Consider the following 14,439-nt stretch of genomic DNA (forward strand, 5'->3'; position numbering starts at 1 on the left):
AACAGGGAGGCGCGTGAAACTGCAGTTTTCAGGCTGAATGTGCCGAGTTTACTCTGATCCAGGATCAGTTTCCGCTGCCCAGAATACTTACAGCATCAGAGGGCCCGCTAACACTCACCTTTAGAGCTGATCTCAGATCAGAGCCGTTAAAGCCACCGTTGCTAGGAGCAATGGACAAAAAACCTTTAAAATAAAAGTCTCCTATGATTCGGTTTCTGTTAAATATGCAATGTCCTACATTTTAACTGGCTACTATTTTATTTTTCCCAGAGGTCAAATTATATTATAACATTCACGTGGTTTTATTTAAGAAAAAAAGTAATTATTTGTTTTTACGTAACCTTTTCCAACCTCTCTAACGTCTGTATCGTGGTTCATTCGAAAAGCAGTCAGGGCTGAAACCTCAGTTTAATTAAGAGCTGGATATATGAAAGCTTTGGCTTTTGTGACATTACAAAACAAATGAATTTCAAGCGGGCTGTTTGCAGCTTATTTTCTATATCTGGACTGTGTGGACTGCAGAGTGAACCCTTTTAAAAATAAATAAATAAATAAATAAAAGCGGGGAAAATTGGTTTTTCCATGATATGGGCCCTTTAATAGGCACCTTTTCACAATCCAAATTTAAAGCATAATTCTTTCATTATTAAGAACAATTTCTTGGTAACAGTACAGAAAAGCTCCAGCAATTATCTTGTTTGATATCATGTTCCACAATCTTCGCTTCAGACACATTAACCACTCAAGTGAAGGCTGTAAGAACGATCTGACACAACAGCAATAAAAGTCTTTGGCAGCGATGAATCACTCACATTTGTAGCTTTTGTATTGTCTTTCTAAACAAGAATAATTTCAAACAGTCCCACATGCTGATTCGAACATGTTACCATTTATTGCAATTCTGCAGTGGATTAAATGCTGTGAGGCGATACTGAGTGTAGTTTCTTTAGAAGTGTAATTACTAATCGCTTATACGCCCCCTGCCGCCCCACAGAGACCATTTCAACCCTACTTAGGGGGTGCAGTTTCTAATTTTCACAGCCACATATTACGTCCACAGAAAAGCTAGGGCCCTCACATTATTTGCTCAGTTTTATTTCGTACTTATGTTATACATGTTCAGAAGTACATATTCTAAATTATTGCATCCTTTGTCGTATTTCATTTTCGACAAAATGATAAACTTTTATTTTGAAATATGTATTTTCAAAGTAATAGCATGTCATTATACAGTGCATGGTAGTAAGCTGTGAAAACATGCTATAATATACACTGTACTGTGTAAATACCACTAACCGTGTATAAAAACAGAAATAAGTGCCTGTGTTCAACATTTGCTGTAAAGAAGCCATGATAATATCCCTAACCAGAAGTGTATAGTAATTGGCTATAGCTATTGTAATAAACTGAAAATGGCCTGATTAAATACAAGTAGAATGCTCTCTGAATTAAGAAAATAAGTAACTGTAAAGCTTTTGATATCAACAGTAGTTTGCTTACATTTGCTTGGCCATGGAAATGCCTCCTGTCGGCTCTCAGAATCCATAAAAAACTTTTCAAGCTTTTCAAAATATTTATTTTTTCTAAGTCTTGATAATTTAGAATAGAAAAAAAAAAAACAGTAGTGGCACATTTAAAGTGTACTATTAAACGCCTTAACCAGGCCAAATTCTGCTCTCTTTATAATGAGACATGCAGCTGTCCTATGTTCTTTAAGCACATTCTGTAAAACAGCTGTATGCAAAAATCTGGGCACCCCTGGTCAAATTATGTATTGTTGATTTTCTAAGTGAAAATAAGTGAACACATTCTCTGTAGAGAACACACTTTTGCCCATTTAATCATTGACTGCTGTTTATTGGCTTAGTGACATGTACAAGCATATTTTATATTTTATTTCCCCCCAATATGTTAAACTCAGCAAATAGACAGAAACTGCACTGAAATTAGCAAAAAGGTATTTACATTTGTTCCCTATAAAAGATATAACGTGAATTTATTTTCACTTAGGAAATCCACAAAACATGGCATTTGACCTTGAAACTTTTGCATATGGACTGTATTCTCAGACAAGTATTTATCCAGAACAATGGGACACATTTCATTATATTGTCCACTCTCAGACTAAATGTACTCAAAACTGTTATAAGTCAAGCTGTCAGGTTGATTAAAATGTACTATGTTTTTCCATTAAAATGAGCTCTGTAAATGTTGGTAATAAAAACAATGAGCAACAATAAAACAGACCAATTATTTATTTAATAAAGTTTTACATATGCCAAATTGGTCCAAAACATAAACAATAAAAAACAGCACTTCTGAGAATCTTGTAATGCATTTTATAAAGACATGAAGAAGGAACAGTGCTAGGAATCTGGCTATATATTCTTGACAGTTTAAGTACAATTTCACTCGTTTTACAGTTTGTCATTCACTGGGTTTTTTTGTCTAAAATGACACGTCTTATTCAAAAGATTTCAGATCTTTAAAAAGCAACAAGCTAACACACAGACACACATACGCCCCTTTCCTTATGCACAACACCACCACACATACACTAACACGTCTGACGTTGTAAAATACTCTTGCGTCAGCCTTGACCTTGCGTGGGGTAACAAACAGACAATCGCATTAACAGGGAAGTTCTCTCAGACCTGAGCTTAAAATGAATAAAATGCTGTGTTCTTCACATACTCAAATTGGCACCATGAATGCAGCTACTTCAGTATGTGATTAACAAACAGTTCGGGCCTTTGACACAACTGTCAGTGCTAGAATAAACTAAGTCGGACAACCAGGATGCAAACATGGATGAGGTAAATATTTATTGGTTGGAAGCTCCAGCAGTGACACCTTTCTGTATAATGCAAAGCACAGCCAACGTGCCTTAAGGTGGAACTGTGCAGGTATTTCTTTTTCAAAGTTGATGTCAGAGGTCTGTCCATTCTATACAACAAAACCAGAGGAAGGATGACTGACATGCTCACTGTGGAGCTGAAGGCTTTTGTGTGGTAAACTCAATGGCAAGATCCTTCTCTATTTTCTGTCAATGCCTTCTATGCACTGATCAAATTCTGAGGGAATGTAAAAGCTTGGCTTTACATGGTAGTTGATGTACAATTAACCTGGTAGACCTCAGCTTTCGGGACGAAGAGGCTGCGTTGTCTCAGTCTGGAGCGAGTGCAGCCTCTGAGAAATTCTTTCAGTGCAAAATCTTCACACTAGCTGCAAGTCTTGAATTCCTCAACCAAGACAGTTGAAGAAGTCGCATAGATATAGAAAACAGTCCTGGTTCAAATATCAACAAAGAGAGTGTCCTGTGGTGACTGAAGCTCCGTCAGGGGAGAAGAGACCAGCGCTTTACACATTGAAGTCCCTTCCAAAGTGTCTGATCTGGGCATCAGTCATAGATAGGTAGGTGGTCCTCATGCTGGGTGAATACTGTGAAAAAGGCAGAAAGAAGAAGAAAGAGAAAAAGCAAAGAGCCTCCATTAGACACAGTTTAAATGCCTTGACAAGCTTAGGGGCCCTGTGGATTCCGTTTTTATTTTTTCTGTAATTCCATAAATTAATTTTTCTGTGATCTTAAAGTTTTTTCCTTCTATTAATTAAACATTTCAAAGATCAACATGGTAAATCATTCGTCTTGTTTTTATAATCATGTTTTTATGTGTGTACTATTTCCCAAAGTGAAAATAAATACTGTTAATGTCAACATGACATGATATTATTAGTTAATATTATTTTCCTCACCCACTGGTACTTGTAATAAAAACTCTGAGGCAGGCAAAAGTCATTATATTTAATGCAAGACTACAGAAAAACATAAATTTTGTCTTAAAAATTTGTTTTAAACATTTTGATGAATCCTGCTTAATATAAACAAGGACATGAACTAAGAAGGTAAAAAGGTCCATTTTGATTTCAGGTTGACTAAATAAACTTCTCAGCATTAACGAACAAAACAACTGAAATAAAATGTAGGAATTGTGTCCAAACAGCAGAGTAGCAAGTGTTCACAGATCAAGTGTATGCTGCCAAAACCAGATTGAGGAGCAGCATGGCACAATCATGTCAATGTAGAAACTGAGCACAACTCCATATCATTGGGTTCCAATTTTAGTAATTCTGTCAAAATGGAAACCACGGGGCCCAACAAGCTCTACTGCTATGAGCTACTTTCAGTTTAATGTCAGCAAATCAGGTTTGGATGAGAGGTGCTATCCTGTGTTTTTTGATCATTGTGAAACCCAGCATGTGAACAAAGACAGGCAGAAACGTTTTCAGGAGCAGTTCAAGCAAAGGTGAAGGAGTTGGGGCACTTTGAGACAAAACATACGAAAACAACGACACAGGAAGAGGTCAAAGTTCACGTGACTGAGAAGTGAAGCTTACATGAATAATTCAAGCTAAACCAAACAAACTGCTGTGAAGTAAGTAGAGTGATGAACAAAGAAGAAAGTACATTGGTGGATCAGGTAATTATAGCCTGAGGGGAGTACAATAAGGAGACAGAGAACAAAGTCAAGAGACACTGCACATGTGAGGGAACCCACTTACTGTTTCTAAATGTCTGGGGATATAAGTCCAGAAGTGACGAAAAAAAGAAAGAAAAAAAACACTCAATTAGCTGCAAATAATATTCAGTGAAAGGAGCCTCTTGAAAAATATTCCAGTCAGTACTGGGAATCACATATGAATGAATCCTTCCTGCATTATTCTCGCAGTACAGTACAGTTACATTAATATGCTCCTATGGAGCCCGTATAATGGATCAAAAACGTAATTTAAAGGATGTATAATGAAAAAGGTAATGGGGCTTTTGCTTCAGAGTCTGCCATTTCTGCTTATGGATGTTCTCTGATTGAATGCTTCAGCTTGCATGACTCATCTGGTTGGTGTGCTTGTGATGCTGTTCATAATAATCTAAAAAATGGATGTGGTGTGAAAGGTAAGGCTTTTTTCTGTTAAAGTGGATTTTAAATAACACAAAATATAATCTACAAATAGATTTAATCAATTTAATTACAGAAAGCTTATATCTCTCATGTTCCTGCGCACGCTGGTTAATGATTTAATGACTGAAATCAATTTATGAAGATGTTAAATACACCCAAAAAATGGTTCCTCGAAGGTTCTTCAGTAAAGACAATGGTTCTATATAGAACCATGAACACTCAAAAAACATTTCTTTGGCTCATTAAATGGTTCTTGTATGTGACGGAAAGCATGTTGTAAATGGATCTATAAGGAACCTTCTTGAAAATGGTTCTACATCACGCCAAAAAGGGTTTAGCTATTGTCAAAGAACCTTTCTCTGGTATAAGAACATATTCAGGAATAGATTTAACCTAAAGAAATAGACACATTTGTCAGTAGTACCTAAACCTAAAATTAATAACTTTAATTTTCAGATTTTATCATTAAATGTCAAATATATTCTCATTAGGGCCTGATTTGTGGTCGACACTGAAACTGATTTTAAGGGGATATAAATTTCTGATAACTGATAATATTGGCCGATATTTTAGATTTATATTATATACTTTAATTTTATCCAACAGTTTCAGTTAAACAGTCCTTTACTGGCAAATATGATTGCCAGTTTTCAACTGTCACACTTCTTAAACTCAAACACACAGCAGAAACTCACAGTCAATAATCTAAATATTGTAGTATTGGGGTTGAGCTACCCAGAAAACTTGGGTAATCATTTTCAGACAACTGATACATCGCCCATGCCCTAATTCTCATTTAATACACTTGATGCGCATTTGCATAACAAACTGATATAATAAGATGCTTTAGGAACACAAAAGTTAATTTAGAAGCACTCATTTCCTGGCCATAGAGCATCCACAACACCCACCTTTACAGCACCTCTGTGCTAAAGAGTATTGCACTGAATCAAGTCTAAATCCAGAGAGGTCCAAAGAGCTAATCAATGTTCTAGCAATTAACCTGGACTGAATTAGATTAGAAGTGCTCATCCCTGACTGCTGAAGATTCATCTCATGTTCAGGGACATGTACAACACTGCTGGGCTATTACCAATCCCATTAAAGCTAGCGATCAGGCCAAAGACAGTTTTTAACTGTTAATGCTAATTTAATTCTCTTTGTATAGATAAGTGTTATGCAGTACACACAAACAAAAAGCTGTTAAGAAAGGCTGGGCAGGTTGTGAGTGTTGTCTAAAAAAACAAAGCACAGGCAAATCAAGAGAAAGAGAAGCTCTTGCGTATTGCATACAAAAAAGAGAAGAATTAGATGCTCATGTCTACAACCAGCAGAGGGCAGTCTTTCACCAAGTCTAACAGAATGAAGCACGTTTGCCAGAGGGATCATGTCAGTGTACACAGAGGTAGCTGGTTGTTTTGAAAATGATAAGCATGGCTGCTGTATGCTGGGTCACCGTTTTAACCTTAATAGAGATGCCAGAACCAACATACCGACGGGGGCGGTGAACCTCTCCCAATCAACGGCACATTTTCATATCGAGGATTTCCTCCAAACAGCATCGACTGATTCCTAAACAACAAAGAGCAGATACAAGAATGAAGAATGAAGACAAATTCCAAAAAAAGCAAAATACACTGCCTGTCAAAAGTTTGCCCTTTTTTTTTAGCTTGAATTTTCTTGCAGTTAGTTTTCAATTGAGTAAAAAAAGGTTTTGTTAACATCAACAGCTGTTCGGTAGTACTTTGGGTATGCTTTGCAACACTCTGCTTCATGTTGATCAAAGTAGCATAAACAGAAGGTTTTGCCAAACAATGATTTGACAGTTTTCTTTTACAAACTATTTTAAAAGCACATGTTGAAAATCTTTTGCCTCAAAGGTGATTTGAACACCTAAAAGGTTTGAGTGCTGACATTACAACACAGGGATAAAATGTGTGAGGTATGACATTATTCTTAATGCCGCACTGTCACAAATATGCTACTGTCTTTCATAAACTAAACCTGTTTGATCTTTAGTATGTTAAGCCAGGTTGGGCAATACAGCAATATCTTATCATTATTGTAACAAATTACATCGTAATAAGCTTTCCAGAGCATATTGTGGATATCGTCAGTAATGTTTCTTTATGAAAAGGGAATTATTAGTGCTGTTTAGTTGGACAGCCTATCGTGGAAAACTGAATTTTCCTCACTATTTTCAAATAAAACAGTTTACTGCAGTATGTAAGCACGGCTAAAGATCCAAAATGTACTGTTCGCACCCCAGTCCTTACAGTTTGTGTATGAAAACTGAGCTGCAAAAACAGCGTGATTTGAATTACCTGTTTCTGTGATGTCACAAAAATCAATGCATTTATCCACCTATTCAGTCCAGAACATTTAGGCTTCACTCATTCACACTTAGGTTATAAGGAGTGTTTCAACCTGGACTGCTTTGTGACTGTTTTGACACGTAAACCCACACAAATGCTATAAATGGACCTCAGGGAAAAAAATAAAATAGCTTTTGTGGCATGCTGGTGCTTTTTTGTCAGTTCCAAATCCTCACACCCCAAAAAACGTATTGTGAAAATTCAACAATCGTTTATATGCCTGCGCTAATTTGATATGTAATAGCACAAACCCACATGTACTCTGCTGTTGGTGCAGTGGAGGCGGTCTGTGGTGGTGGCTGCAGGCTACTCTGGCTGCCCAGGCTGCTGCTGTAGCTGCAGAAGCTGTGCACATTGGCTCGGCTTGGGTTGTAGGAAGCCATACGCCGCGCCTGAGGATTAAAGGGGTCCTCCTCGTCTATATCGTCATAGTCCCTGTCCCTGCGGGTGGGCAGAGGAGAGCTCACATCAGCGCACTGCAGGAGGAGTGTTGAGTGCACTGAAACAAGGTGATGTTCTTACCTGCTGGCTATGAGGATAAACGCTCGTGGAATGGCACACAGCATGGCGCAGAAGGCACTAGCTGCCAGCAGGGAGAAGAGGCACAAATAGAGCAGGCCCTCCACCCCGTCATAACACACACCCACCAGGGCGTCTAGGTAGTCCTGCAGGGGTCATGAAACACACATTGAGACGCTGATTCAGAGTGATGAGTTAGAGGGAAACATAGCGCATTAAGGCCAAGAGAGGCACCTCACCTTGTGCAGGCTGCGACAGTCCAGCAAGGCAGTGAGCTGGTGCAAGTTGAACTCAGTGGAGTTCAAGAGGCGCTGAATGCCCAATAGATCCCTCTGATAAACAAACAAGTAACAACAGCATGAGTTATATCTAAATTACAGCTGTCAAATGTTTAGAATAATAATTAATTCAATTAATCACATTATTATAATTCTCATTATTTGGAATCATGTGAATTTTATTTTTCAATTGTCATCACCAACATCCAGTGAAGCCAGTGGCTGCATGTTCCAACCAATGTGTGTATATCAGATATATCAATTGTATACATAGTCAGTCAATGGTTCCAACTTCTCTCTGATTGTTTCAAGGGTCAAACTAACAAAATGCGTTAACGACATTAAAAACTTGAGTGCCATAAACCATATGCCATGTTAACATATTATTAACACATTAAAGGAGCTGTTCAGAGAAAAATCTAATTTACATGATTTTCCACTTACCCCTAAATGCAGTCAGGCCAAGACGCTGGGTTTGGAACTAAATATACATATGAAGAAGTGCGTCGATTTGATGCGGGACCATCAGTGACTGCACTGACCTACCTCTTAGCACGAAGCTGAAGTAAGCTTCTTATTAACATTTTGGGTCCAGGGTGTCACTGATGGGCCCAGCATCCAATGAACACAAGTAAGCTTTAGGTATTACTGTGCTAATGCTATGTACCTCTGTAGTGACGTTTTACAACACACCCCTGCACCACAGCCTCCCAGATTTTGAAGTATTTGTGGAAATGGTTTTGGTGACTTTTTACCATCAGTGTTTGTTAGCACTGCTAGCCTTGAAGCTCTAGTTCCAGTAAATCTTGTAAATTAGATTTTTTACTGAACTATTTCTTTAACTTCGACACCACCCAATGTAGCCCTTTACCCTGTCCATTAATGGAAAGGGATTACCACAAGACCACTAAATAACAAGTGACCAGATGTTATTTGGCTAGTTGACCATTCTCAGCAAACCAACATGATGGCTGTATCAGGCACAGTAGTGTTACTGGGGATTTTTAACACTGCACTGTCACTTCTGTGTTGAGAATAGTCTGCAAAGCAGAAATATCCAGACAAGACTGGTCCTATTTTCAGAAACTGACCACTGATGAGGGACAAGAGGATGACTAACACAAACTGTGCATGGTCAAGGATGAGCAGTAGTCACCTCAAAAAGTTAGGTGCTGCTAAAAAAGTGTCCATTCAGTGCCAGCCTTCTGCTGTGGAGCTGCTCTTACCTCAGCAGTGGGGAAGACTGAGAGGGAGAACTGCAGCAGGCCTTGCACCTGAATCTGCATGGTCGTCAGTGACCTCTGGAAGATGGTCAGAGACTGCAACACAGAATAGGAGTAAGGGCTTAATCAAACGCTTTTAGACATACTTAAGCTGAGCTTTCCAGTAATCTGAGACACATTGCGGCGTTAGAGGACATATCAGCCTCTCTCTGATCCCTGCTATGAAATGTATTTAAATGTTAGATTTGTACTGGGTGATCTGCTTACACCCTGAATGTAAATCTGTTAATAGTTACAGTCTCCATCTGCTTCTTACTATATGCCTCTGGCACATGCATTTTGCCCTTGAGAGGTTTACTTAATAAATGCTAAAAAAAAGTCTAGCTTCTAGTTTCAACAACCTAAAATAATGCCTACATTTCTGTAAAAGCTTTTAAAGGAATCCCACAGGCACTCTATAGAAGCCAGACAAAGCTAATTACCACAAACCCACAGACTAAAAGGATTCCCTTTGATCAAAGTTTATTTCCATATCGCCTTTAAGTAATTAAATTAAGCATGCTGATATTTTAACCGTGCCATAATAATGGGTTTAACATGGAGCTTTCTCTCAATTAACCGGTACAATTATGCCATAGGCTCCTAATAATTGCCCTGCTTGGGATGCCTGAGAGGAATTCATAAGCAGGCAGCATTCATGACTTACCTGCTGAAAGGGATTGGGAAGAGTCTGGCTGCAGTAAAGGTAGTAGTGCATGATATCTGCAAGGCATAAAAATACAGCAGGAACATTTTCAAAAATCTGACTGAATTTGGATCATTACCTTACTAACTATTCCTCATGCCTGCTTATTTTAATGAACTGCATACAAATGATGTGAATCTTGGTCTTTGGGATATTACACAGCAGGACCCAGGTGTATGCTTAAAATAGTGCGGAGGGAATGTGCTAAAACAAATTACTTGCCTTCACTTAAGAATTCCTTAGTTTGATTCACGATGAACTTGTCTGGGGACACACAAAAGTCACTGGTGCCCTAAAACATTTCAAGCAATGTATAATTTATTTGATCCACATTAGAAAAAACAGTAGATATTTTAAGCAATGTGCATAATTATCATTTATTTTATCCAAGTAAAAAAAAAAAACAGAATTTGTATGAGAGACAAACAAAATACAAAGAATGTGACAGAGCTAGAGAGAGAGATATATAGAGCTAGAAAAAGAGAGCAAGTAGAGTAAGCAGATGTGTAGCTGGGCAAGCTTGGACAATAAAATTGCTACAAAAAGTACGGTCACTGTTTTTGCATTCTCATGGCTTGTTTGTGCATTCTCATGTTTTTTTCCATCTGATAAAGTTCTCTTTACATCATCAAACTTTTTTGATAGATGCATTCACCATGACAATGTTTACATGGCTGCCTGCTGCTGTCGGTCACACAAAAATGGCACAGAAAGACATTTTTTCAACACCAACAAATACAAACAACATTAGCTTACTCCACTGTTTCTCCTGATGGTGAGAACTTAACTGAGCTGTGCTTGTTACTATAGGCTACTAACCAAACTAGTGAGCAGCAGTAATTGAGGACATCCAGGTCCGGACCTCGGCAGTTCAGAAGGTTTTTTTCATGGATCTCCATTTATAAGATTTAATATAGCAGCATTGTGATAATGCAGTAGGATAATCAAGGGAGGAGTCATGGTATCACTGGCCTACCCCCTCTCATGGGGATGGGATATTTTTTAGCCGTATTTTTTAAGATATTGAAATTTGAAATTTTGAATCTGTGATGGTGTCACTGTATTATGGCCTATCAAAATCATTACATTCTCCACCAAGCACTGCCTTATTTTCTTAACCCTCCAACCACTGAGTAGCAACCACTGGTAGGTGCCACTGCATCAAGGCTTCAGTTCATTATCAGCCCCCATCACATTTGTAACTAGCACGATGACTCCAAGGTCCTCATAAAAAAAAGTGGCTTCGGAAGTTTGGGAAGGGTTTATGAGATTCAATGTGGAAACAGCGATGAGTCTACCCAATCAGGTAGTGACTCTTTCTCAGCTCACCTTAGAACAGCTGTGCTTTGGTCACAGACGTAACCACTCACTATGTTTATGTCTGTACAAGACACTCTGCTAATGTTAGGTGAGCAGCACATATGCTACTGGCTAACATACAACATAAAAATTATATTATGTGAAAATGTATGAGTGTAATTAACAGATAATGCTTGTAAAATGCAAACACCATAATTAGCTTTTATTTGGACTACTTGTAACATTACTAGCTAAATCAGCATGCTCAATTTAGGCTACAGGCTCCATAGTTGGGTTATATACCTACTCATAACATACTACAACGAGTGTGATAAGTTGACTTTTAACTAGCTATTCAATGGCAAAGTATCATCCAGCATATTTTAGAAATCAACAAATACATTAGGCTGTATTTTTTCCCATTAACTGTACAAGTAGCCTGTCCTTCCCGTTAGTTGGGGTTTGGTACAGACAGACTTTTATGACGCATGTTTAATGTATGCTTTTTCAGTAATCAAATACTAAGATGCTAGAGAGAAAAAGAGACAGAGACAGAGAGGTAAATAAAATCAACGTGATTTAGTAAAGGGTTTTCAGCTGAAAATAAATATGTACATAAATAGTCAAAGGAACTGGAGTCAAATCACTTGATAGAACAGTAATAGCAAATGGTGGGATGGGAAAGGAACAAATGAAAGAAAAATTGAGTAAAGACTTCGTTTAAAAAGTCTTCACCCAGACTTACAGTGTTGTAAAAGTCAGGACATTGGTTGATTAGCCTTTACCTGCTATGACATGCTGTCCTTTGTTATAGTAACTAATGTCAGCCAGTTAAATGCAAGGTAAACAAGACTCAAAATGTTTTTTGTCCATCTGATTATTATACAGGGTGGGTAATTTTCTAAGGATTTAACATGAATTTGGCTAGTTGGTGGTCTCATCACCTTCACTGTAGTGATGTTTTTTGGCTTTGCTAGTCTCTCAACTCGTAACCAGGCCCCCCTTAAACTGAAACTCTGGCTACAACATTGAGAGTACCTAATGTACCGAAAGAGTGTATACATAATTTTTCTCAATGTGTTTTCTTTAAAAACACATGTGTGCAAGTATTCAGGGAATGCTGCATGTTGTGGAATGCATACACTTGAGCCTGGTTTGTTTATATCAGCCTGCTCCAGAACTGTGTAAACCCTGTAATCTACTTTACTGCCCGCAACAGGACCGTGCAGTCTGCTCCCACACACAGGCTGCTTTAAGTGTGCAGGGCTGATTGCCATGATGCTTAAGCAATTATAGCCTTTATAACCGGGAGAGCTCACTGTCCTTGGCAAAAACAAGCCAAACCTTTGCAGTGGGGCAACTGTCTCCCAGGATAGGGGCACTGAGACCAAAATGGGTGAATTTCTTAAGGAAAACTGAAAGAAAAAAAGACCATCAAGAATTCATCAGTATGCAAGGCCACAAACAACCTCAACTAAAATGTGATCGATAAAGAAGCAGCAATTTGAATTTCAATATTATTTTTGCCCAATTATCTCCAATGTTAGTGATGACTAAATCTCAAATGCTGCCAGAAATCTCCCCTATAGTAAAAAACCAACAACCTGAGCGTGTGAAAGCAAAGATTCTCCAAGATTCACCTCATCTTTTCAAATGTTGCGATGTAAGAGAATATTAACTGGGTTAGCCAATGTATTATTCACCCATAACTGGGAAAAGTTGAGTATTATTACCAGCCAGATACAGCCAATAATTACAATGAATATTTTACCAACCTAATTTAGCATGCACAGATGTAAGCCTAGTTACTAGTGGTGGGCAGCTCAATTTTCAACTAATTTAAATGGACAGCACAGTGTAACATGCTTTCATTAAAAAGTAAATGTTTATACTAACTGTCATATGATTAGGAAGGTCATAGCTTTGCAAACTGATCGATGATACATCTTTTGAGATTTAACGTGACTTATTGCACTTCGTACACCAACAAAAGTGTTTTAAAGAGACAAAAGTAGACTTATCAGTTTTTGTTATCCATATTGACCACAAGAAGGAGCTGATTATTAGTTATCAGAAATAGCATTTTGGGGAATCACTAGTACTGACTACCCAAATTCTGTTTATGCGAGCTGGCAGATATTCACAACTAGCCAGCACTACTGTAGGTCAACAGGAAAAAGAAACATCCTTCCCACCCAGATAGCAGAGCCAACTGAGCCCTTTTGGACTGCCAGCAATGGATAGCTGTGCCACTGTCAGGATTAGAAGTTGGGATTTAGCCTCCTGGCAATAGGATACAGTTAGTTAGCACCAACTAACTGGGAGCCTGAATTTCAAAATTAATATGAATAAAAATGAATGCTTTATTTCATGGCTGTTGGTGTGCGAACACGTTTTAGCTATCTTGCTCTAAGTGTCCTATTATTCACCCCTCAAGGTAACAATCTTAAATTATTCCACTGTGTGAAAGTGCAAACATAACAGCTACACATTTATCTGGCCTATGCACCATTTGCTCCATCACAATCCCTCTCATGTCTTCTGTGGGAAAGCTTGCGTTCTGCTGAATTATTATCTTTGTGGATGGGGCAGAATTCATTGGCTGAGGTTCTGCTGCCTCACCATATGTTGCATACACAGAATGAATAAAATGTGATGAACCTGTTCACGCAAAACTTGCTGTTCAGGTTCACTTGAGGTTGTGTATCTGCTCTCCTCAAAACATAATGCAAAAAACTTTAGTAAAGTTTCCATTCTAGTTTCCCTATTAAAACTCTAACTCTGTAATGCTGAGGCAAAAAAGCATTTATTTCTGCCTTTTAATCTATTCTTCTCCTGCAATAGCTTGATTTCTCAATGACGTTTGTTACATTTATTTTGATATGTAATAATGATTTAAAAAAGGAGAAATTGTGTAGGCTGACTTTCTGTTTGTGTCACAATCATTTTGAGAAAATAGACTAATAGGAATATTTAAATAAGAATATATATTACAATATACTATACAATCTGAATCAGCCAAGATCAATATAAAAAGATTTT

General features: G+C 37.9%; 1 protein-coding gene across 2 annotated transcripts in view; it reads right to left on the minus strand.

The window, feature by feature from the left end:
• Nucleotides 1-2,239: 2,239 nt before the first annotated feature.
• The window catches only part of ttyh2l (tweety homolog 2, like), a 52,288-nt gene continuing 40,088 nt past the window's right edge, over nt 2,240-14,439 (minus strand). Inside the window, exons 7-15 of one of the 2 annotated variants that reach the window (XM_036590280.1) lie at nt 10,321-10,390; nt 10,060-10,115; nt 9,357-9,449; nt 8,092-8,184; nt 7,856-7,998; nt 7,589-7,774; nt 6,452-6,530; nt 4,561-4,573; nt 2,240-3,441 (exon numbers count right to left, since the gene is read on the minus strand). In XM_036590280.1, the coding sequence (XP_036446173.1) occupies nt 3,401-3,441; nt 4,561-4,573; nt 6,452-6,530; nt 7,589-7,774; nt 7,856-7,998; nt 8,092-8,184; nt 9,357-9,449; nt 10,060-10,115; nt 10,321-10,390 (774 nt within the window). In that variant the 3' untranslated portion in view covers nt 2,240-3,400. The remainder of the gene's footprint in view (nt 3,442-4,560; nt 4,574-6,451; nt 6,531-7,588; nt 7,775-7,855; nt 7,999-8,091; nt 8,185-9,356; nt 9,450-10,059; nt 10,116-10,320; nt 10,391-14,439) is intronic. The other variant, XM_036590279.1, reaches the window with a different exon arrangement.

The sequence above is a fragment of the Colossoma macropomum genome, unplaced genomic scaffold, assembly GCF_904425465.1.
Source record: "Colossoma macropomum unplaced genomic scaffold, Colossoma_macropomum, whole genome shotgun sequence".
In the NCBI taxonomy this organism is placed as follows: domain Eukaryota; kingdom Metazoa; phylum Chordata; class Actinopteri; order Characiformes; family Serrasalmidae; genus Colossoma; species Colossoma macropomum.